Below are 25,567 nucleotides of genomic sequence, written 5' to 3' on the forward strand. Positions count from 1 at the left end.
ATTTATCCAATTAAGTTAAACGCACTTTTTGACTCTGCATCTTACGTCTGTATAATGATAGTAGCAGATAATAGTAAAATCTTAATTAAAATTACGTATAAAAAGTTACAAACTATGTGTAAATGGCCTTAATGTACCATTTAAATGGTGTACAACAATACGAGAACTGAATAATTTGATGTAGATATAAAGAACTGTAAAATAATGAAAAAAATATTATAGTAAGTCATAGAATATTATTAAAAAAAATGATATCGAATTCGCAAAATCCAATATCAAAATTATTATGAAACATATGGTTAGGATAAGGTTCCAAAATTTAGACACGCTTATCCAAGTCAATAATCTTCGTAATACTGATAGTAATCAGTGCGATGTTTTTACTCTACTAATTAAAGTAATTAAAACTGTAAGTCGGTCACGCCGGTGTGACGTACGAGGGTGCGGTGGCCGACTCACCCCACGCGGCCGTACCGAACCTTCACTCGATTCCCTTCTCAAAACATAACCGGACGACTACTCTTGCATACTTCTTACTTACACTTAATATTAACTAATTAACTTAACAACATACTTAGAATTTTTACTTGTCTTGTGTTTAATACATTAGTTCTGTTTAGGTTTATAGTATAAATGCATTTCGCGCCAAATGCAATGTTTTTCGGATATATGTGATTTTTAAGACTGTTTAAGTGAATCGTTTGTGAAATGGCAAGTGAAGAATCCACACCTGCACCTACTGCGGTAAGTTATACTTTTGTTATGATGATTAATTACTTAATAAATACTTAATCTTGTTCGCTGTGAATAAAAATGTTTACTGATAATTTTGTTGATATATTTTGGTACACCTGAATTGGCAATAAAATGAAGATATACTTAACGAGAAATTTTAACGCTTTTATATCTTCGTACCGGATTTAAGAGTGAATATTAAGAGATATTATTCTTCCGTCTATATTTTTTTTGATAATAACTTACAAAATCTTTTTTTTTATCATTCACAAGTAGTTTTTATCAGCTATATTGTATCAAAATATATTAAAGTTTTTTCTAAATTTCTATTACCTTCTCGAAATTTAGCAGCAATTGATTCTAAATAATATATTTTCTTGCATGCGATGTATTAATAAATATGATTAACCAATTTTCTTTGAAAAACTGATTCACTTTTGATAAAACAAGGTTTTCTTTAATTTTATTTCGACGAATTATGATAAAAGTTTTTTCGTGACCTCTGTCACTTAGTCACGCGCCCACACTAAGCTCGTTAACTCTGGCGATGATCTCAAGATTACAAAAATTATATTACTTTGATACTTAAATAATTTATACATTCACGTCAATTTGGTTTCATATGCACTAATAATAATTTTGAAGAAATAATTGTGATATATGACTTCGCATCTTGAAAATTTGCTCTAACTTCTTGTAACAGTCTAAGATTAGGTATTTTTCTCTCTTAGTGAGACTGCGTATTAAATATTCTATGAATGAAATAAAGCGTATATGAAAGGCTACGATTATTGCTTGATTGAGAGCGGGTAGTGGTGGCGGGGTGCGGGCGCGGCGGGCAGTCACCGGCCGGGGCGTAGCGAGTCATGTCGCGTCGGCAGCCCGCCAAGCCGCGCCTACATTCGCGAAACCGTCCACAGGCGCCGGAACCTGTTTCGGCACCGGAACCTACACCAGCACCAGAACCAGAACAACAAGCGCCTTCTGACGACGAGAAAGAATCTGAATGGAGACCGTCCCGTCCTCCGTCCCCACCGCAACGGAACGAAGATATATCTGAAGGCTCGGAGGCCACAGTACGAGCGGTGAGACCGGAACCAACAAGTCGCTACGCTAATTTAAACTATTGGAAGGCGCGACGCGTCACATTTTACCGCAATGGCGACCCGTTCCATCCCGGGGTCGAGTTCCGTTTCAAGCCGGGAAGAGACCTCGTGTCGATGGATGCGCTACTCGACCGCTTGTCAGAGAGATTGGAGTTGCCGAGGGGAGCGAGATTCATCTTCGGTATGGACGGAGACAGAAAGTACAGATTGGAAGAGCTCGAAGACGGAGCCTCGTACGTGGTGTCGTCATATAAAACATTTAAGGTAACGTATTCAGATATTTTATGTCATTGTTTGCTTTGCAATATTATTTACTTGGACATTTCCAATGTAGAAAATTATAAATATGATTGATCACGAATAAATATGATAGGTACGGTACAGCTAGCCGCCAATACATATTGTTTATTTTTTTGTTTATTTTATTGTGCTATTTTTTGACACAAATGTTAACAGTTAACGTTTCTCAGTCGTAACGCAGATAATAGGAATGAAAACTGCCACCCTTCTTGCGTGCAATTTTAAATCATGTTTTTATGTGCGTTCTTATTCAAAAACTTGCTTATCGCAACGGTCATCGTTTCTTCGTAATAGGTTTTTATTTTTTGCCATTACACTTATTTCGTGAAAATAATATAAAAATTAATATTTTAAACATTAAAAAATTGCCATAGCTACTTTTCGACATAATACAAAAAAATCTTACAAATAATAATTAACAAAATTTCATTATTGATAATGAATATTTAAATTTAGCCAAGCGACACCGGGTACTAAAACTAGTAGTTTTATATATAGACTTTACATTAAAATATTTCATGTTACAATGCCTTTAATAGTTGACCTGCTTTAAGCTATTTAGTTATGTTGAAATCATTAAGAAAATTTATGTTTAAGGTATATACGCACTATACGAGCAATAAACGCCACCGAGCAAAGAAAAAAACGCATGAATTGTGAAAGCTATAAGCATTGTTGGATAGTATAGGACTCTCTTCGCTGGCCCTAATTATTTATTTTACATTATGGGTTCAAGAAATTCTTCGAATAAATTTATTATAGAACAATGTGTAAGGGTAACGCGTTTAAATCTTTAACATTTGTCATATTGCATATACATATAAGAAAAACGATAGGATACTTCTTTGTAAACTTTACTTAATAACTATTACCAAAACAATAAAGTTATGAAACGTGTTATGTGTACCAGTCCTAAAAAACATTAGCGTGTACGTTCTAAGATGGTATTTGAGTCAACATTACTTCGGACCGTGCAGACGAGGCCGCGGCCTTGCCAGATGTGGGTCGAAGGATAAGACCCACGCACCCGTCATTTGCATTTCGATTACGAATGCTCGAAATTTGTTTTTCTCCGTCCATCCGGCGTCTAATTGTGGACGAAATTTCATCAAAACGTAATTACAGCGTTAGGAAATTGTGAATGCGATAAGAGTCAAATAACAGTATGAATATTGAAAGTCGTTACGAGAATTGCGTAAATAAAATACAATAGTTTCACAGAAATTTCCTCCTTTCTGTGTATATTTGCCGTAGCCTTAAGTGACTCACTTTAATGAATAAATTCATGTCCTGTAGAATGAGTCACTTGTTAATTTTAATTTTTTTTTATCAAAGAAATCAACTGAGGAAACGGTTCAATGATTTTAATTTTTAAATGTACATTTTGTACAGAACACTTTATATACACAGCCTAAGGGGAAATAATTTACCGTATAATATTTGAGACAATGTTCTCTTCTTACATTATAGGTATATAGTTATTATATTACTTGTTCCGTTCGATGGCCCATGGCCTGGCTGATCAACAGTTCCACTAATATGAAGACATCAAAAAATGGCTTGATTCATGGATAGCCTCAAAAGACGAACACTTCTGGCGTATTCTAGCTCTACCAAAAAGATGGGAAAAAGTTGTGTCTAGCGATGGGCAATACTTTGAATATTCATTTGTAACCATTTTTTAATAATAAAGTTATATTTTTATCGAAAAAAAGCGAGAACTTAGTTGCGCACCTAATATTAACCAAACCACCCAATTTGTTGTTTAAAATCAATTAAAAGTTTTATGATTAAAAATAAATAAAAAACCATTTTACAACATTTAAATCTTCAGTTGTATGCTATGAATAAAACAATGTATGTAAATATATATTTATCATTTAACAAGTGTGTTATGTTTGACAATCATATAGTCACGGGGGCAATGTACCACCTTGCACTTAGACTGCACCAAGGCAACAGTACCAACGACCGCGTAACCTTTTGGCGCAGTCGTCGTGAAAATGATAACTTAGTCGGCTCTAAAATATTATTATAAATTAAAATAAATGTTTGTTTGTTTACCCATAACCCTTATTATTAAAAACATCAAATAGTAATGAAGTCGAGTAAAAGTAATTAAAATTATTTGAGATATTTTACAATTAGGCCTTCAAAGAGTTAATTTCCATTTTCAATATATCTCTTCATTATTCACAATGAAAAAGTGTGTTAATATTTCAAACCCTTTTAATGCCTAATGCTCATATAAAATATAGTTGTATAGAGGTGTAGTCAGAAAACTTATATGTGATTCACTAGTGTGAAAAAATCCTTTAAAAATACGTGTTACATAATTTTATTATGTAAAATACATAATCTCATGACTTACTGATTAAAAAAATGTATACATAATTATTTATAACAAAAAGTACGTGTTGGTGACGTACACGCTATACCTTACCAAGAACTTGCAAAATATCGTTTTCCTGTTATCAACTTACAATATTTAGAAATTAAATTGAAAACGTTCAATGTATTGCAGTACTTTTACCTTAACAAAACTTAATACTGACATAAGTTATTTTGCAAAATTAGGATAAAAAGCATTTCTATAATAGTTGAAGAAGTTAAGTTTTTAATATCGTTTATTTATTGACTACATTAACTAGCAACGCTACTTAGAAGTCGTCATAGACTTCTTCCTAGAGATTGTATTAAGTCGTAGCAAATCGTAGCTTATGCGTAGAGGGTAACTAAAGTAAATAGCACTTATTTTAGTCACTAATTTCTAAAATATATTATATCAATATATAATAATAATATAAAAGTCTATTTGGTATATAAAAAGTGTTCAGGTCTTAGTAGATTAAATAAGTATTTGCGATTTCTTAACGATCAGGGCGCGGTTTTGCGGAGTCACGTTAGTAGTTACACGTACCATATTTTATTGAGCCAATGGTTATTATCGTAAAAGAAAATAGCCTATTTGTTTCATTGCTAATATATTTTATGAACGATAAATTTGCTTGTACATAATACAAAAAGCTTAATATTTTTATAACCGTAATGACTAGTATGCGAATTTAGTCTAAAAGGAGAATGTTTTAGTATATTATATTCATGTTCTTAAGGTAACTAGGATTATCTAATCAAAGTTGGTAAACTTTATTTAAAAGCTCTGAACAAAAATCATGTACTTATAAGCTATTGTTATGTGAATTTAAAAAAAACGTATTTCACTATATAATATAATATTTTCACTACTTTAGAATTTCGGTTCGAAGTTTTTCTTTGTTGATACTTACGAAAATTGCAGTCCGTTGGAAAAGGTACATATATGTAGGTCAAACGATTTATCAATATATAAGTAATTGCCCTATGTAACGAGTGTTTCCAAAATAAACTTTCTTCGTTATTATTTTATTTTGAAAAACATCTCTGACCAAAAGCTACTCTATGTATTTGTTATTTCAGTGTCATTCCTTTCTTAACCACGTCACAGTTCACGCAATCCATACATTTTTAAAGCCTGCTACTTCCGATATACCTTTTTCATATTTATGTTTATAAAAATATTATAACACTATAATTTTAGTTCCAGTGATTTATTACATAGCCATTTAATGTCAGATTACATTAAATATGTAGGTTACTTAAGTTATATATAAGTGCTTGAGTGAATTATGTTAATAAAAGTTGCATGAATGTACACTTCTTAGTGGCTCACGTTCGCAATAAATCTATTAAAACACTAAGTACTAAATTATAAACACACACAAAGTATGAAACCTGTTCGAGAATTGTTATTCAAAATCCAATCTCATCTTATTTGCTTTCTGATTGAAATTATACGATGAGGATTTACGTATTCAAGAACATAACACAAAATATATTTGTACGGTTTTCAAAAGATTCAGATTATTACGTTACAAAATATAAACTTACATAACGAATGGATTACCATTGTACAGAAGAATTTTCCTGACGTCGTTACCAACGAAATGAAACTTATTTACATAATTGTGTAACTGTTAGGCGTTGCTAACTGTAGGCCTAGATTATTCACATTTCCGCATAGCTTATTGACCAAAAGAAAAGTGGATCAAGGTCTCAGACCTATTTTGTGTCAACCTTCGCCTAATATTCTTATAACGCGTTATCCCGATTGCGTTTATCAGTTCGCGTGTTGACGCGATCGTGACTGGTCTTGCTTGTAATAATATTAATTCGAAAAATACACCGTGTATTAATTGTGTGATTGATATCAGATGTTAGAGGGGCTCGGTTGCTTGGTTGCGTGGACTGGCGAGCGACCTTGAGCGTTCTGTCCACTTCCAGCCGCTTGTGAATTTTCGAATAGTAGTTTTAACACACCCGCCGTATACGGAGATGTTGCAACTTTTGATTTTAAACCTTATACCAGTTACATAGATCTTATAATTCTTAAAAGTTAAGTGACCCTTCTTATGTTTTGGTTTGTATTTCTTAGATTTCTTGTTTTGTTAGTGCGGAATCAGCTGTTGTATCGTTTGGGCCTAGTACCGTAGATCGTTCGTAGCGCTACGGACGTAGCTTTCAAGGTTTTGTGGTGACTCTATTTTTTCGCTACGATTCGTGAAGTTCGTGAATATCAGTGAAGTAAAAAATTTAAAGTTAATTTTTACGAATCACAAAACAAAGTTGTCATCCAAAAATAATAGCATACTTTAAAGCACTTTTGAATAATCTAATGGACATATGATACTTAACATAGCGTTTCCATTGCCAATAAACCAGTACAAAAACATGTTGTCTCTATTTTCTTAAAAAGAAAAAGAGAGAAGACAATATGTTTTAATATAAGTGTTTCGATAATGGTAACTCTTAGAAATATTTCACGCAGTTCTTGATACAATTTTCATATAAAATACTTCATGAAAGCTATTATTAGTTAGGAATTGAAACTTGAACAATTGACGTCAATAGAAAAATTTTAAGCTTTGCGTGTTTGTATTTTTCTATTTCTTTGATTATGCGATCTACAGACTTAAAGCAATATTACATTTACTTTATATTGTACATATAAATAATATGTTATTAGGAGTTAACTTTAATAAATCGTATGATTGTTAGTGTAGTTAAAGTTATAATTAAGTAAATTAATGAAGCAATATAATTGTATATTAATCTATATCAATTATATATTTACAGCATAGGGAAAAGACATTTACTAAGCTAGCGCGTGCCATCTTTCGACCGCATCAACACTTAACATCAGATAGGATCGTGGTCAAGCGCTAGCTTATTATAAAATGTTTCATAGCTTCAAAATACCTCATTAATACGGAAGATGTTATGAATGTGTATTAGGCCATAGAAGTGTGTTCCGGTGCATTCCCTTGGAGATCCCGGGACACTCGCAGTTGCACTTGAGGTTAGCCACCGAGGGGGTTTTAGTTTAGGCAGGGTATCTTATGAAGATTTCCCCCCCCCCTCCTTACCCCATACAAAAAAGGCCATAGAAGTGTGCCAGGTCCCCGTCGAATGTAAATAGTGTCTGGGTTACTGCTTAGTTGTAGAAGTATTATAATAGTATTGTGGAATATTAGAACAATACATAAAGCAATTAAAGATATTCAGTATTTTGGAATCACGATTTCATAATATCCGGTCAGTTTAAAGTGGATTTAACGATATGAATCGGGCCATTAACACGCTATACAAGCCAACGAAAGAAATAAACAATCGTTAAATCCTAGTACAATGTATGTAGCAATACTTATAAGTAAGTTGATACTTGTTCATGGTTAATATAATTAGATCCATCTAAGTAAAACGACACGTTGAATCTTATATTCGTTGCATGTAATAAATAAAAAGTCAAACGATACATTTAACTAAACATTTATATATTTAAAATCTTCAAATATAATCAGTCGCAAGGCAGACTAGCGTCATGCACATGTAATATGTTAGCCGCGATGCAGAACAAACTGCAGACCAACACGACATTGTCACAACACAAAACTTACATACTTCAACTTGTCTTTTAATTATCAATTTTGGCAATATTCCCAGCATAAGCGATGTGCAATAAACAAAAGCCCTGGTTAACTGACTACTAAAGCTATCCACATGGAATAAAGTATTGAGAAATTAGTTTTTTTAATTAAAATTATCCATCATAAAATATACTTATCCAAATTCATATAATTTATTACCAATATTTACTACTTTCAAAACTTAAGATTTTCATCTTCTTCTTCGTCGTTGCAGTATTTTCAGACTGGCTGTGGTCATCAAGTATCAGTCACTCGCTTAAGATTTTAAAACAACTTAAAGGACACAAATTTTTTTCATGTTCGTGGAACTTACAGATTAAAAAAATAATCATTAAAAAGTTTAAAAAAGTAAAACAAATCGTCTCCAAGGGACTAAAGTACTAGGTCTAGTCAAAGAGCGTTTGTTTTGTGACTCTTGCGATCCTCGACGTCAAAGTGTGGCGACCGTCTCGGCGGCGCTGGCTGCAGCTGGCAGAGGACTCAATGTTGGACAGCGACGAGGAGTCCTTCACCGTAATATCACTGCCAGTCTACACGCCCGACCTTCCAGTAAGTACATACAGTGCTAAAAGCAGTTGGTATTGGCAATTTAGGCGGTCGACAGCAGTTGTCGTTCATCGTACATAGTTGGCAGTTGTCTGTCGCCGACAAAAGTAGTTACAGCAAGCCGACTAGTTGTAACTGTCCGTGTACGGTAGCCCTTAGGTGTATTGCAAAGCTTAAACATAGAGGTAGAGTAATATTCTTACGTTGTGGCTTGCGTAGACAAAAAAGCAGAAAGATTTTTTTTCGATTTGTAAAAAAGTGATTCAATTTGATTCTTGTTATAACATAAAAATAACTAGTTTTGTTGAAATAGTAAATTGATAGAAAATATAATAATTTGTATTTTATTCCTAATTTTTGTGTTAATTAATATTCTGGTTATTTTGCGTGCGTCTTGCTCATTATAGGGTCGTACACTCGGCTAGTGTGGCAAAGCCTAATTTAAAATAATACTTTAAACCCCTTTGATATACAAATTCTGCCCCAATTCTTGAACAATATAATTTATCTTATCAAGATTAATACAATTTTTCCTAAATATTTTAAGCTACAAAAATGTTTTAGTGTTCGTTTTAACTTTAACTTACTTGCGTAGAAAGTTTAATGTAATACTATTAAAAACAAATGAATATCAATACATAGTTTTAATCTCAAAGCTGTATTTATTTATCGTTTACGGTGAAGAAACATAAGCCCCACAAAACGCCGCAGTCCACTTTCTATGCAGCAATTCGTGTTTTGACCTCGTCCGCGACACATAAACCAAGCACACGTGTAAACTAAAAGCAAAACTAAAAAGCAAAAGTGAGAAGAATTAGTCAAATTTCCATAATCGTTGGGGCCGTTAGGAAGGTCGTTAGACACGCATAAAAGGCTGTCCTTGATTCGTTCAGTACCTTTTGGTCAAGGACGTTGTAATTCATTCGTAAATTCGGTGGTCCCAAGCAGTTGTCGTTCTGTGGTCGCGCGTTACGCTACCAAGATACCGCGGTTAACGATTAGGTACTCTTCCCGAAGTGCTGAAGATCTAAGAATTATAGTTAGGGTAAGTAAATAGTTTTATTAAGTTAATCAGAATGTTATTAAGATAGCAATAAAAAACCGGAATATAATTTGATAGAACTATAGAGTTGAAGGTTGCAAAAAGCAGATATGAATTTATTTACATAAGAAAAAATCAAACATTTCTTTGTTTTTCTTGTTTCATAAAAGCAACGTAGTAACGAAGAAAGTTAATGCATGAATTTTTAATACTAGATTTACAAATAGAGCAACATTAAACCGTTTTTGGAATTTAAAAAAGTTAAATGTTTTACAATTAGCAAGAAACGGTTATAACATTACTCATAAACGTTTCTTTATGAAGTAAAATAACGCAACGAATGCAATCGGGTTACCATATGTAAACTAGGTTAACTGTTTGAAAATTACAGAAAAGTCCTGCAACAGTAAAATGGTAAGAGTCGAGTAAATTCTTCAGCTAAGCCATAAAATTCCAAGTCCAGTATTATGACTGCTGTCGTTATTAACACAGAATAGAAAAAAATATATAATTTGCATAAAACTGTAAATACACGAAGTAATATATTTATGTAAAATGTACAGACATAAATTAACATAAAGCTGTTAATTTTAAGACTTATAAAAATTAAGAAATGTAGAAACTGGACTTAGAATTGTCAAAAATTGTGGAAATCGTTAAATATTTTTCATTATAAATGCTACGATAGGATTTTTACATTTATCAGGACACGAACTAAGGTAGAAAAAATTAACTAAGTTCAAACGTTGTTAAACCTATCTCTAGGACCATTTACTTCAATCATTTACGATTTATTTTACCCCTAGCAATACAGTCGAATAAAAAAAATATGTAAGTTGAGTTTTGTTCAGTGTTTGGAGACTCGTCACCGTAGCGAATTCGGTCAGGGACGCGATGTCCGTCGACTGGCCAATTCTTTCGATTCATAAACAACTTGCAATGTACAACCCTGAACTTTGTTTTCACTTGTAATGATATATCTAATATATAGATGTTTGGCAATGTGCCAGATACCTTGTAGAACTGCTGGGCCAAAACCCTTGTAGCAAGAGCATGGAGAAGAGTAGACGTAGACATAAGAAATACTGTAAAAAGTATCAAATAATGTTGCCACGAATCATAATGTAGTCTTATCTGTAATATCGTGGTATACAGGTGTACATTTTCTTCTTCTTTTTTATCTTTATAGTTTTTTTTTTGAGAAAATTTATACAATCTATGTAAATTGAATTCCAGTGTTAGTCTTCCATTTTATTTTCGATGTGGACGGTGTCAGTAACGCTATATTTGAATATTCATTATATTTTAATGTACAATTTTTATCAACTTTCTTAATCTCATCATGCAACAAATTTTATATTGTTTTTTATTAAATTCTCCTTTCATTTCGTTTATAAAATATTCAGCAATATAAAAACTTGCTTGCATTTTTACGGTTTTATTTTAAAAGTCAATTCATTGTTAGTGCATTCTGTACTAGTCCTTCAAGAAGTGAACACGTATAATGATGGAAAGCGAAAATCTGGATGAAATTAATGAAGTGAGGATATTGGAAAATTAACATATAGTCTCGGCGCTTGTAAAAAGATCTTAGGAAACATGGACAAATATTGGCGCAAAACAACTTTATCTTAAACGTATATAGAATAATAAAAATAAATTTGGTTCGTATATTTTTAATACTACTTTATTCCAAAGGCGGCGAGCTACGGTAAGAAGAACGGTATGTGGTACGGTGGAACTAGTACGGGAACGAGTGGGTGGGCTCGCGCGAGCGTCCGCAAGCAGTCTGTTGCGGAGTCCGACGCGCCCCCACCCGGCGGTGGCAAGCCATCCAGCGGACGAGTCATCAGGATCATCAATAACATGGACCACTCCATACAGGTTATATATCTGTATAATAATAAACACATAAGCAAGGAACTTAGTACGGCGGCTAGATAACCGGTATCAAACATTTCCCCGTATTCCTAGTTACTTTGAAAATAATATTACCTTATGTACTTACAATGCAAATGCCAGTAATTTTACTTTTGCTTCGAATATTAATCATACAATAGAGGTATAGTTTTATCAAATTCCGGTAATCATACTTAACGTATATTCATTTTTGTGCGGCCTAAATGAACCGTTTTCAATGAAAAAGCCTTGAGATCGAAACACAAAGTGTCCCGAGAGCTTTGTTCACGATATAAGGTAGTATACAATGATAAACCATAGTTTATCATAGAGCTGAATATTCGTTTTCGTGTTCCCATCGTATTAATAAGCTTTATTGGCACTTATATTTGGGTTTGATTTCTAACATATTTAATAATTCTGCAAGTTTTTTACTACATGCAGCATTGTCCTTTTCATTTTAATTTATTGATTTAACCCAATAGAGACATCAAATAATTAAGGCTGCGGCATTAAGTACTTATTTTCTAATATTTTCCAGTGCCGTGTTTTGTTAAATCTCCGAACGACGCAGCCATTCGAAGAAGTCCTGGAGGATTTGGGACAAGTATTAAAAATGAGTGGCGCAAAACGAATGTACACAATTACAGGCCAAGAGGTAAACATCAATTCTTATACAATTTTTGAACTACGATAATAATTTATTGAACACTTGAATTGTGAATATTACGCAGGTCAGAAGTTTCTCCCAGCTGCGCAACGAGTTTGCAGACGTAGAGACATTCTATCTCGGGTCAATCGTGGTGCCTCCAGCACTAAGCCCAGTGGTCAACGCCCCATTGCCCATCGAGTCGCCTATCAGAAGGTAAGTGACAGTGCTCGCAATGAATAAACGTGATAAGTATATAGTGAGTAGACTTAAACCAAGATCCCATGGACAGCAGACTTACGTCATTTCGTCAGAGCTGGAACTTCGTCTCCATAAATATGTTACAGTTATGTAACTTTACATAAGGGTTAAATATAATAATGACTTTAGGTTATTTTAGCAACATCAAAGCTTATATGTATGTCTAGCTCTTAGACTATTTTCTTATATGCTTAGATCTCGTTCAAGAGCTACGGTAGCTTCATTGCCGATATCAGAAGATTCCAGAGGCAGGCGAGCGCGCAGCAAAAGTAGGCCGAGAGTTTTGTATGCCCCTGAAGGAGAAATTATACGTAATTCAGGTACAACCTAACAACTCAATATAAACTTTTATTAAAATTAAGAAAAGATATGTATCTTATCTTAAAATTAACACACAATATGTGAGAACTTAAAAGATTATTAAAAGTATGCATAATTAGGCAGTATTGCTTGCTAATGTTTGAATTCCAAACATAATCCAAAGTACGATCGAATCTTTTTTGAATAAAAATTACTTGCATTATTTAGATTTTACATTTGACTGTAGATTATACATTATTGGAAGTTCTGAAAGAGGAGCCAATGCGAGTGACGATCCGTGGCCTGCGTCGGACGTTCTACCCACCCATACACCACGCGCCCATCGACAACTCGCCCCCGGACAAGAAGATGCAACTCGATTGGGTGTAAGTTCATTATTATTAGGGACGCACTACAAAATGCTGTCATCAACATACTGAATGACAATTGCTTGAAACATTTCGTTGAGTAAGAATAATTAGAATTTCAAAGAACTACACTTTAGTACTTACTTGAAAAATGTAGTTCCATTGAATGTAATAGGTAGTGTGGTACAGAACCGTGTATGAATCTGTACGTAAGTCAATGGTTTTATGCTTAATGCTAATTAGTAATTTCTTCCCAGTTACGGGTACAGAGGGGCGGACTCTCGTCGCAACCTGTGGGTATTGCCGACAGGCGAGCTCCTGTACTACGTGGCCGCCATCGCCGTTATGTATGACCGCGACGAGGACTCGCAGCGTCATTACACTGGACACACTGAAGATATACAGTGGTCTGTTTTCACTCTTTGAGGATAAGTAGTGCAACAGTAAACAAGTTTGTGTAACTATAATAAATAAACAGCCCTGGTTCCTGAACTAAGTTTTCCTGTAATTCAGGACCTTTACTTAACTTACTTACGATATGAATCAACAGTAAACAGCTAACTATAGCTTTAAATGTTAAATATTATATGGACTATGTTATGTTTATTATGTTTACAGCATGGAACTGCATCCGTCTCGCGAGCTGGTGGCGAGCGGGCAGCGTGCGGGACGTGGGCGACGCGCGCAGGCGCACGTGCGCATCTGGAGCGCCGACTCGCTGCAGACGCTGCACGTGTGCGGCATGGCAGAGTTCGAGGCCGGTGTCTCCGCTGTCGCATTCTCACAGCTGGTTAGTAATAGGCAAAAGTTGCTAATAGTTGGAAGAAGCTAGTTTAAATCCTCAAAGAAACAGTATTTGGCTGATCAATGATTCAAATAAGGGTTTTTTTACCTACTATTAGAAAAATATTCTAGTGATGAGAGAATTTTTACAAATTTCAGAACGGAGGAAGCTACGTGTTGGCTGTGGACGCCGGTCGAGAGAGTATTCTCTCCGTGTGGCAATGGCAGTGGGGACATTTACTTGGAAAAGTTGCCGTAAGTTGAAAATTTAGTACAAGATTAAATGATATATAAAAAAAAATAACAAATAATTTTCATTTAAAAACACACTGGGTAAGTTCGCTACGATGCTACGAAGTTGCTACGAATTGTTTCGCTACCGTTCCCGCAGATAATTCTAAGATTTTAGTAATAAATTGGACCAATGATTACTAGACGCTGCAAGAAGAACTGACAGGCGCGGCTTTTCATCCTCTGGACGACAATCTACTTATCACTCACGGGAAGGGACATCTCGCTTTTTGGAATAGGCGGAAGGATGGCTTTTTCGAGCGCACAGATATTATTAAACCGGTAAATAATTAAAAACATTCGAAATCATTGTAGTACATTTACTTTTTAGTTTTGGATTATTGCATTAAAAACACAAATTCTTGTTAGCCAGTTCTGACTGCCAGTAAGACGTTGATTAATTATAAAATAACATATACGCAGCCCTCTCGCACCAACGTGACGGCGCTGCAGTTCGAGCAGGACGGCGACGTGGTGACAGCGGACAGTGATGGCTTTATCACTGTATACAGTGTTGATAGCGACGGCGCTTACTTCGTGCGAATGGAGTTTGAGGTAGGTAAAGGTACAAAGTACTATCGTCTCACAAATTTCGATGTTTGAAAACAATTTTTAACCAAAATAGAGCTGTAACTTGCCCGTGTCATTTAGTTTAAATTTTGTAAGTAAATTATATGATTTATTAATCTTTTTAGGCGCATATAAAGGGAATCAGTTCTTTAGTAATGCTCTCTGAAGGGACTTTGATATCAGGCGGTGAAAAGGACAGGAAGATAGCGGCTTGGGATTCTTTGCAAAATTATAAACGAATCACCGAAACTAAGGTATTTACATTTACCAGTATATTTTTTTATTATTTTTTAAATGTTCTACTCAGTGTGATAAATAATTACGTTGTTATATAGTTGCCAGAAACAGCGGGTGGTGTCCGAAGCATTTACCCGCAAAGACCAGGTCGTAATGACGGCAATCTATACATTGGAACAACGAAGAATAATATCCTTGAAGGATCATTGCAAAGAAGATTTAATCAGGTAAAACAATAACGATAAAAACAGAAAATTGTTTATCCTAAGCTTTTATTTGACGTAACCTGTTTGTTTAGATTATATTTGGACATCACAAGTTACTGATGGGTATGGCCGTGCATCCGGATGACGAAATGTTTGCGACCGCTGGTAACGACAAGAACATTGCGCTCTGGAAAGGACACAAACCTATATTTGTTACGCAGGTAAGTTACGCTAAATAAGGTTTATTATCATCGCTGTCATTTTTTTGTTTTTTTTGGTTATGGAATTTTGCGGAACTTTAATTAATCTGTGATCACGTGGTGTTGCCAGGTGGGATACGAGTGCGTGTCTCTGGCGTGGCATCCCAGCGGCGGGGCGCTCGCTGCTGGAAGTACTGAAGGCCACCTCGTCGTGCTGAATGCAGATGCCGGATCACACGTCGCTACACTCAGAGTTTGTGGCTCGCCGCTTAACTGTCTGCAGTACAATACAGGTAGAAAGAAGCGAGCGCGATACTATGCCGCATGTGTGCAGTTTTCAGGATAGAATCTGTCTTGATTTAAAAGACTTGATCTTTCTGCAAACTATTACTGTAACTTGGTTAAAGCGACGTCTTTTACTAATAAAAACATACCTATCTTTTAATTGTTGTCTACGAGGATCTAACAATCTTCTCTCTTCTGTTTCAATATTTTCACAAATACTCTTTCAAAATAAATCAAACTAATTATAGTTGTACAGGAAACGTAAGTTTGATAATTTTTGATGTTTTCAGCTGGTGACACGCTAGCAATAGGATCTCAAAACGGCAGCATCTACTTGTTCCGAGTGTCTCGCGACGGGTTTTCATATAAAAAATTAAACAAAATCCGCGGCGCGCAGCCGCTTGTACAACTCGACTGGAGTATGGACGGCAGCTATCTGCAGACTGTCACCGCCGACTACGATCTGTCATTTTGTAAGAACAGTTTACAATAATTACGAAAATATTCTTATGAACAGTCGTTGATAGTACCTGGACTACCTGGGTCATACACATATTGAATGCAAAAAATAGGATTGTTGTAACCTTCTTTTAAGCTTCTCATACAAACTTTTTATTAACTTCATTTATGTACTAATATTAAGGATAATTGTGGGTTTCTGACACCATTTCGGCATTTCGGCATAAAACATATTCGTCACATGTCTGGACTCAGAAACCCACGGTAAGTATATTGCTTAATATTTCTTTAATCCGCAGGGGACATAAAAGCATTATCTCCAGAGAAGAGTCCAATAGCGATGAAAGACGTTAAATGGTCAACTTACAATGCTACAGTCGGATTCCTCGTGTCAGGTAAATCTTACTCCAAATTCATACCTTCTTTACATTACAAAACATTAATTAATAATTTCATTTGTTTTTAGGAATGTGGAATAACCGTTTCTACCCTATGACGTCATTGATAACGACCGCCAGTCGCTCCTCTGCCCACGACCTTTTAATTAGCGGCGACTCTGATGGTTACTTACGCATATTTAGGTAAGATTTTAGTGATAAATAAACCACCAGCCCTCTTTAAGAGCGTAATTTATTTATTAAATAAAACTTGCTGCAATTTAGAGTTAATAGAGTTGGGTAATTAAATAGTCGCTTAATGTAGATTTCTAATGCTTAGTATATACTAATGGACTCCTTTACTGACTGTGAGTGCAGCAATTGCAACCTGCTGATTAGTTATTTATCTTTCTTCTTTCTAGATATCCGTGTGCAAGCCCAAAAGCGGAATATAATGAAATGAAAGTATACTCTGGAGCAGTGCACAACGCTCGCTTTTTGTTCAATGACCGGTGCTTGATCAGCACCGGTGGTACCGACGCCGCGCTCATGTTGTGGGAGCTGGTGGATGAATAGCATATGGCCGCGCAGGCGCTCCGGCCGCCTGCACTCGTGGTTGCTCCCCCCACGCCCTCGCCACAGCATAATGGTGTACGAAACCCGACCTTCCGAGTACTCGAATACGATGATTTTGATTGAATCGATTTACTGTTCGAATTATCTCGTCTAAGCTCTATGGTCTGGGGAAATCCGACGAATACTCGAGTACAATGATATCGATTGAATCGAGTTACCTTCTCGTTCGATTTATCGCTCCTGAGAGAGTATACTTGCCTGAGGTCTGAGACATACTCCGATTACGACTCATTCGATTGGATGTACTTTCTTATTTTAAATATGACATTAAATTACATCGCACCCAGTTCTTGATACAAAAAAGTTTACAACATAAATTGTTGAGACTTTGTTGAATCTATTGTGACCATTATGTCTTTTTATGGTAAGCTACAAAAAGAAGTAAAGATAATAAAACATTCGCATTAAAAAAGCCTACAAATTAATGAAATAAAAGTAATGTTTTTAAAGACATATTACGTATTAATTATCCATTAACGATCCAGTATCATGGATGAGCACTTTAAAGCTGTGTAGACATGGCAAGTATTAATAAAAATATTAAATGTAATTCTAGACTTCACTGCCATTTCTAATATTGATAATTTACAAGTAGTTTGTAAAATGTCTTATTAACTTGTTTTTAAACAGAGGAAAAATTGAGTATTATTAATCAGGTAAAATTCCATAAGAGTAAAATTACTTCTAATTTCCTCGCCTCAAACTTAGAGCACAGTATTATTTAAAAATAAAATTCTAAATCACCTAAAAAGTACTTGAATTATTGTTTTAAATCTTGTACTTGGTAAATATGTATTGATAAGACTTTTAAGAGAATTACAAGAGCTATGATATTGCAATTTATTAAGGCTTTATATTATTACTAGTTAAAAATGTTTAAAAGTGGCAGGCCACATGTTTATTGAAACATTTTATATAACAATACAATTTTTACACTTACAAGTAGATATTCACAATTAAGAAAACTTTGCAATATCTGACACGATTATATTTATATTTTAATTGAATTAATAAGTCGTAAATTATTTAAAAAAAAAAAAGTATAAAATATTTTTTGTTACAGTATTACATAACTAAATATTAGAATTATATAGTAGATTTCCTTATATTTAAATATATCCACGATCTTTTAAAGTAAAGAGCGATTATATGTATTTATCTTATTAAAATAAAAGAATTGTGTGAATTACTTTCAAATTACCTATTGCTTGAAATTCAAGTATGAAATATTTTCCTGTTTCTCCATACTAAAAAGACAGATTAGACTGCCTAAATATACATTTATAGCCTGTAGTGTGTTTCGTGGTCGTGTACCAATCAGGAAAGATAATATTAAATAAAAAAATATAATATTTAATTATTATATACATTACAATTATATATCTATACTATGTTATTGCAAGAAGAAATTTGTTTCATACATTTGGTATTTTAAATAAATTTCCCTTAAAAAATAAAATTAGTTTTACTTAAAAACTCTCCTATTTCCTTTAATCTGGTATTGACTGTTTTGTTTGACTATATGACTGGACTCTGAAAATGATGGAAATTATGTTTCGGTTATCAAAAACAGTTTTATTTAAATATATTTACAATCCTGCTTTTTATCATTATTTGCATGAAACAATTTTTTAATGCAAAAAACATGATGTAATTGCATTGAAAGATTTTTTTGTGTACATTTTTGGCATTATGCATTATTCGTATGGTGACAACATTATAAAATAGACATGTGACTTTCGCCTACTAATCTCTATAAATGGATAGGCGGTTGCTTGGAAATGACAGATTTACTTCGTACTGATTTAAAGTAACCTTTGATGTTACGTGACAGTTAACTCCATCTATATTATTAGTTCGAATCCACACAACTGCTAGAAACCACCACGATCAGAGTCAAGATGGCGAAAATAAAAAAGGCACAAAAACTACATCGTTTAGCCAGTCCATTTACAGAGGTCAACGCATTTGGACAGATGATAGTGACATTCATAATTGGATATAAATCGCTGACATTAGTCGAATAGTGCGCGTTGTATTGATTGATTGGTTGAACTTTAGTCGGTATTTTTACCAGTTTATTATAAAAAATGAAGCCACGTCCTTGCGGCTGCAAAGGTTGTCGCACTTGTTTAATATGTGAGAAGTTTTATGGCGCTGAAAATCTTAAACTTTCATTAAAACTTGACAAAAACAAAGGTTATGTTTATTGTCCTTTTTGTAATAAAGCTTGGCCCGGTTGGGAGATAGATGCATACAAACAGCACCCGAATCATTCCGGTAAACCTATAAACTATCCAGGCATATATATTAAACCGGACTTTATAACTGCATCTGAGGAAGAGGAACTAATAAAATGTATAGATCAAGTGCCTTGGGATATATCGCAAAGCGGCAGACGTAAGCAAAACTTTGGTCCCAAAACTAATTTTAAGAAAAAGAAAATCGTTCCCGGTAACTTTGAAGGATTTCCGGAGTTTTCAAAATTTTTACAAGACAGGTTTAAGTCAATTGACCTATTAAGAGATTATCAAGTTATTGAACAATGTTCATTGGAATATGACCCGAGTAAAGGAGCCTCTATAGATCCTCATATAGATGACTGTTGGATATGGGGTGAGAGAATAGTAACTGTTAACTGTTTATCAGATTCAGTTCTGACAATGACAATTTTCAAAGGAGAAACTAAGAAATATAATTTGTATTGTGCTGATGAATATTATCCAGTTGTACAGCAAGATGGAAGTATTGATTTAGAATTTATCGACAAAGATAAGACTATGTTAGAAATTTGTAAACCAAATGAAGAAATAGATGCTATTATCAGAATTCCATTGATAAGGTAAGTCAATAGTTATTCATAAATAAGTTAATCAGCAGATCCAAAAGACATTGTCCTGTTATTATGATTTTCTCAACTTCCTTAATTTTTTCTTCCTAAGAAATTCTTGTGCCAATCTTTATATATATAATTCTTCTGTGAGTGTGTATGTCACTGAACTCCTCTCAAACGACTGGACCGATTTTGATGAAATTTTTTGTGTGTGTTCAAGGGGATCTTGGAATGGTTTAGACTCACAATTTTGTTCGCTGGACAATGTTTTTTAAATTAATTTTTAATTTATTAGTAGTTGTTGATTTTGGAATGTTTTACATTGGATCCGACAGACGACACTACCATCGCAGTGTCAAATTTTAAATAATATTCGAATTAAAGATGTGTAGACAGGACAATGTCTGTCGGGTCCGCTAGTAATATATACAAAAACAGAATCAGTGAATATTTTGGTTCATACATGATGGTATGACAAAAGGATACTCATCTTTATAAAATTATATTATTTTTCACATACCACTATACCAAAAACAGTGTTCTGTAGCAATTCATGCAAACGCTAAAATCCAAGATACATGAAAACATTTATATTCACTACCGATTCACTTGTAACTACAAGTTGCAAGTTTCATTTTAACAGTTGGTAAATACTTAAATTATTGAATAATGAGGTAAATTAAAAAATTAATAATTGTATAAAAATCCTCGTGACACATTAAAGATAATAATAAGGAAAGAATATGACATTCCTGAAGTTGCACAATGTTTTATAATTTTCACATATGACTCACTTTACTCTTCTATGACTTGTATTTTCTTGTGTAATATTAAGGTGCAATAAAGGTACCGACTAAGGTATGCAATAAAAAGACATGCATCTGTTAAGTGATATCATAAGAGGTGAATCTCTTTTTATGGCAAGAGGCAAAGTATGATCCTTTCGTCAACGAAGGGATTTTACAATTAAGATTCAAATGTTAATTAAAATAAATATTGTCAGTAATATTTGCATATTTGTGCTTTCTGTACCAAGTCAAGTGTCAGATTGATTAGTGAGGGGACATAAACATTGACATTTTAATAAGGCTAGTGTTGCGCCTGCTGCTACTGATTTAAATGTGTTGCTAGTGATTTTCTTCCTAACAGTAATTTGAATTATATTCTATATTCTCTTTACAGACGATCCATAATAGTGATGTACGGTGAATCCAGATATCACTGGGAGCATTGTATTTTACGAGAAGACATTACGTCTAGAAGAGTGTGCATAGCTTATAGAGAGTTTACACCACCTTATCTTACTAATGGACTGCATCATGAAATAGGAAATGAAATAACAACAAGAGCAAAGAAATTCTGGGATCATAGAAGTAAATATAAAAATAAAGATGAAGTAATTGATACATAAATGTGATTATTTCTTATTTATTAAATATAACCCAAAGATGTAGATAATGTTAGTTAATATGTGATTATTAAAATAATTACAGTTTACTGGTCAATATGTAGTTTTATTATCATCTATATTACTGCTAAAACTTAATAAAATTATTAAAATTTAATGACAAAATAGATTATAAATTATTAATTATAAAAATGCGAAAATAATAATAAAAATTGTCACACCTTTATCTAAATGTAAAATTTTATCAAGTGAATAAATGTCAGAGCTAAGAAACAGGTTAAAGCGGGCTTTTTACAATCTGACATACTTAAGCAATTTACAATTAGAACATATTTAAAATGGACCCATGAGGACATAAAATTAAAATACAATAACTGTAAATTAAATACTGTGAAATAGTAACAATTATATTTAAGATATAGCAACCCTAAGCAGTGCTGGAGTCAGGTTTCGCTATGTACACGGAATCTTCTTTGTTCTCACTGGCCTGACGGGCTAGGATCATTTGTTCCTTCATCATCCACGCGATGAGCGCTTTCTCACTTTTCATCTTGCGAATGCAACGCGCTAGTAGCAATGCAAATATTATACCTAACAACTGAAACGAAAATAACCCATATTTATAAATTTTTTAGTAAAAAAATAGAAATCAAATTTAATTCTAGTATTGCGATAGTTTATAGTCCATAAAATCCCATATAACCTCTTTAACAAAAATATTAACTTTTTTGAATAGATGGCGCTTTTATCAACTTTACGATTTTCATCTTTATTCATTGCATTACGTAGTTAAATGGCTAGATTGGTCTGCATCAACGAACCATATAAATAAGTTATTACAAAATAAGATAAAACTATACGGAAATTCAACACAGTAACCAAATTACCTGAGTAAACATAACAGAAACACCAAGGACTCCTAGAACACTGGAATTCTGTAACAGCATGTCAGCTAGGGCGTCTTTACAGCTCGTGATCCGTAACCGAGTGCAGTAGACCTCTGAGGCCGATACACAGCAGGAGCGCGGAAGGACCACTGTTATCTGGTCACCATCGATAACATTCGACACCACCACTGTAGAATGATTGCTTGTAAATTCCATACCGATGTAGTCCAAGTAGGAGTTACCACCGCAACAATTCAGCTACAACATGAATAAAATAAGGTTATCATTGTCGAAACAATCATATAAAATCTTATTGCCATCTCTGTGATTTACTTTGGAAAAACAGAGATAGCTATATGTTTTACTACTAATGAGAAATGTAATTTCACGGCTACAGTTCACGTACATATAAAAGCTGTAACTATAAATAAAATCAATAGATTAAAACATCAAGGTTATGACTTTGATATCGTTAGCAATAGACACAAATAGATCAATATTTTTGTCGCATTCTGGCATCATTTGTAAGCCGAACAGTCTATCGAATATAATTTCTTTATTAGCCCTTAAATCTGTTTTTACTTTTTATTCTTTTAAACGTAGGTATAAAATTTAATATTGTTATAATTTCTATAAGTCTACTTTAAAGTCTATAGTTTAGCGATGTATCACACTATAAGTTATTTCGTTATATTTTAAAAAGTAATGAAATGTTCTTAAATGCCTGCCTATTAATTTCTCTGGAGTTGCGGATGTTTATGGGCGTTAGTGACTTCTTAAAAACTCCTTGCTTGTTTACTCTTTTATCATTTAAAACTGGCGATTGTTAACTTACCGATACTTGCAAACTATCAATTTCAGCCTCTATTTCTGGATCGATTGTGTACTCGTGAACCGGCACTGTTATGTAGTTCATGATCGTCTCGGGGCCCATAGTGAACGTGAGGATTACCAGCACCAACTTAACGATCAGGATTAAAGTCAACAAGAAGGCATACTGCAAAAGAATTTACATCAATTAATATTAAAAATTCTACATGTTACGACACAACAAAAATATCTCGCTTTTAAAACATATTGTTATCTCAACTTTTGAATTGACAAGGATGACCATATGTTTTATATAAAGACTTTGGTCTTAGAAACCTACGGTTAATCTCATATTAACATATTTAAATTATATTTTATAACAATAAACATCTTACCAAGTTAACCATGCACGTGCTCTGCTTGAAACTACCGAAGAACCCGAAGAGTGTGACAACGAATAGCGCCAAGCCCAGCAGAGCGACGAGGATGGAAGGTGTGAGGAATCTTCCACTCTTTGTACTCTCGTAGAAGAATGAAAAGTTGTGGTAGTGCGAGTACACTGATATCCCAAGGATGATCATGAGACCAGAAATTAACTGGAAAAAATACAAAGCGTTAAGTAAATACTAACAGCTTTGTCTCAAAGAATATAAATGTGTAGTAAATCACCAATAGTTATTACATACTTATTATTATCAACCAAAATTTTTAAGTCGCTTCATAAAAAGGTCATAAAATAATAGACCAATGTTAGAATCAAATCAAGGTCATTAAATTATAAGTATTTGAGAAAGTGATAAAAGAAAAATATTGGCGGTATTTCGACGTATCTGGACTAGAAAGTTATTATGTTTTTTTTTTAAGGAACGATGTCGCTAAAGATGTCTTTAATTATTCCTGGCAATGATGTCTTTATCACTGTTAATTGAATTTTACACCATTCATTGAGGTCAATTTGAGGTCAGCTGATCTAAAGAAACAGGAATAGAATTAACTTCTCTATTATTTTATGACCTGATTGGAATGTAAGATTTACTTAATTCTAATACATATGCTTGTGCTATTCATCTTGTCTTTTCGTCCAAATGTGGATTGCCGAAAACCTGTATTAAACATATTGTTCTCTCTCCTTTTTTCTACAATAATGAGAGAGATGAAAAACCTATTCGAGTTTTTTAACAATTAAAGATGTCATTGCCGTATGGAGGGTTGCCTTTGCCTTGATGACAACGGCCATCCCAGAGTATATGTCACATAAAATCAATTCAAAATGGCCGCACCCAAGAATTAAATAATTAGCACCGTCGTAATTTTGCATTATTAAAAGTAAAATAACTGATTGAATAATATGTAATTCTGGTGAAGAAGATGAGACTATTGTAAACAACGACTAGTAAGAAATAGAATGTAATATTCTGATAATAGTAGTTTATTATGCAGATCGTGCAATGAATTTAATTGTAAAATTATGTAGCGGTAACGCCAAATCAATGTAGTCAAAATAGCGAAATCGTGTCTCTTGTAACATTAACTTATTAATTTCACAAAGTACACGTATACTAATATAGTTTATTTGTGTTATATTTTAATTCAGTATGGTATTTCTTTTTAAAAGTTGACCCACAACATTAAATTGTAACTAAGTATAGTGCAATCTGTTTTCTTAAAATTTTGTGTTGGTGTGTCTTTATTTTATAGAATTCAGAGAAAAGAGCAAACACTTTTTCCTGTTTGTTGAAGACATAAAAATAATAATTTATCCATATTTCTCTTTCGAGAATTTTCCAGCAAGAAACAAATAGAAAAATATTGCTGTATTTGTCTCTCTGACATGTGCAATATTTTTATATAAGTACATATACGAATGTTTAAGTTATTTTTCAATTTTTGTTTACTTATAGTAAATGTTTACGATTTATTAAAAGTGAAATTGAAATTAATGTTACAATATCACATTATTATGATGTCATTAGCCAGTTTAACTAATGCTTACGCAATTTCTAATAACTTTAAAATACTTACAATAAACATGGTGGTAATAGTAAGCAATAGAAACCTTATAGATTTCATATTGTATTCCGATTCCGTTTTATTGAATTTCATTTTCTGATTGTTTTCACCGTTGTCCGTCATCTTGTCTGCTATTCATTCGTATGTTGAATTACGATGATTTCGCGTTTATCACTGGCTGATTATTTCGATGGCGGCCGATAATGGCGCTTTTCTGTTTATCGCGCTAATGCGTTTTCCAACTACGTCAGTGCAGCACGGTCTATGAAACAACCACACGATAAGCGTGCACGGACGCGACTAAGCACCGGCTTTGTGTTGTTGTGTGTCGACCCATCCCCAGCGA

The 25,567-nt window shown here is 33.7% G+C and overlaps 3 protein-coding genes across 4 annotated transcripts; 2 read left to right on the forward strand and 1 right to left on the reverse strand.

Moving 5' to 3' along the window:
* Positions 1 to 602: 602 nt before the first annotated feature.
* Positions 603 to 17,449, forward strand: DCX-EMAP (Doublecortin-domain-containing echinoderm-microtubule-associated protein). Of its 2 annotated transcripts, XM_013326590.1 has the most exons (20): positions 603 to 744; positions 1,656 to 2,105; positions 11,451 to 11,636; positions 12,193 to 12,309; positions 12,386 to 12,516; positions 12,757 to 12,881; positions 13,109 to 13,247; positions 13,487 to 13,636; positions 13,848 to 14,019; positions 14,172 to 14,267; positions 14,448 to 14,585; positions 14,727 to 14,858; positions 14,999 to 15,127; positions 15,209 to 15,337; positions 15,409 to 15,537; positions 15,647 to 15,809; positions 16,092 to 16,274; positions 16,560 to 16,655; positions 16,727 to 16,841; positions 17,060 to 17,449. In XM_013326590.1, the coding sequence occupies exons 1-20, from the start codon at positions 709 to 711 to the stop codon at positions 17,211 to 17,213; spliced, it is 2,970 nt and encodes a 989-aa protein (XP_013182044.1). In that variant the 5' UTR covers positions 603 to 708; the 3' UTR covers positions 17,214 to 17,449. The 2 variants fall into 2 exon arrangements, with proteins under 2 accessions (XP_013182044.1, XP_013182043.1); XM_013326589.1 differs by lacking the exon at positions 603 to 744 and having other exon boundaries at positions 1,595 to 2,105.
* Positions 17,450 to 19,262: 1,813 nt separating this feature from the next.
* Positions 19,263 to 21,611, forward strand: LOC106128510 (alpha-ketoglutarate-dependent dioxygenase alkB homolog 4). The gene is made up of 2 exons (XM_013326933.1): positions 19,263 to 20,115; positions 21,289 to 21,611. Exons 1-2 carry the CDS (start codon positions 19,364 to 19,366, stop codon positions 21,515 to 21,517), a joined length of 981 nt encoding a protein of 326 aa, XP_013182387.1. The 5' UTR covers positions 19,263 to 19,363; the 3' UTR covers positions 21,518 to 21,611.
* LOC106128511 (tetraspanin-15) lies at positions 21,605 to 25,567 on the reverse strand. Its single transcript, XM_013326934.1, has 5 exons — positions 25,234 to 25,567; positions 23,607 to 23,807; positions 23,237 to 23,398; positions 22,402 to 22,659; positions 21,605 to 22,112 (listed from the first exon to the last, which is right to left on the reverse strand). The coding sequence occupies exons 1-5, from the start codon at positions 25,342 to 25,344 to the stop codon at positions 21,942 to 21,944; spliced, it is 903 nt and encodes a 300-aa protein (XP_013182388.1). The 5' UTR covers positions 25,345 to 25,567; the 3' UTR covers positions 21,605 to 21,941.

This window comes from Papilio xuthus, unplaced genomic scaffold, assembly GCF_000836235.2.
Source record: "Papilio xuthus unplaced genomic scaffold, Pxut_1.1 DF828780.1, whole genome shotgun sequence".
Taxonomy (NCBI): Eukaryota; Metazoa; Arthropoda; class Insecta; order Lepidoptera; family Papilionidae; genus Papilio; species Papilio xuthus.

Coding starts and splice junctions, on each gene's coding strand:
- DCX-EMAP (XM_013326589.1), top strand. CDS start 1,602: ATGTCGCGTCGGCAGCCCGCCAAGCCGCGCCTACATTCGCGAAACCGT. Junction 12,882..13,108: donor AGAAATTATACGTAATTCAG/GTACAACCTAAC, acceptor ATTTGACTGTAG/ATTATACATTATTGGAAGTT. Junction 16,275..16,559: donor CGACTACGATCTGTCATTTT/GTAAGAACAGTT, acceptor TTTAATCCGCAG/GGGACATAAAAGCATTATCT.
- LOC106128510 (XM_013326933.1), top strand. CDS start 19,364: ATGAAGCCACGTCCTTGCGGCTGCAAAGGTTGTCGCACTTGTTTAATA. Junction 20,116..21,288: donor ATCAGAATTCCATTGATAAG/GTAAGTCAATAG, acceptor TTCTCTTTACAG/ACGATCCATAATAGTGATGT.
- LOC106128511 (XM_013326934.1), bottom strand. CDS start 25,344: ATGACGGACAACGGTGAAAACAATCAGAAAATGAAATTCAATAAAACG. Junction 23,808..25,233: donor CTATTACCACCATGTTTATT/GTAAGTATTTTA, acceptor TATTTTTTCCAG/TTAATTTCTGGTCTCATGAT. Junction 22,113..22,401: donor TTTCTGTTATGTTTACTCAG/GTAATTTGGTTA, acceptor TTTTCGTTTCAG/TTGTTAGGTATAATATTTGC.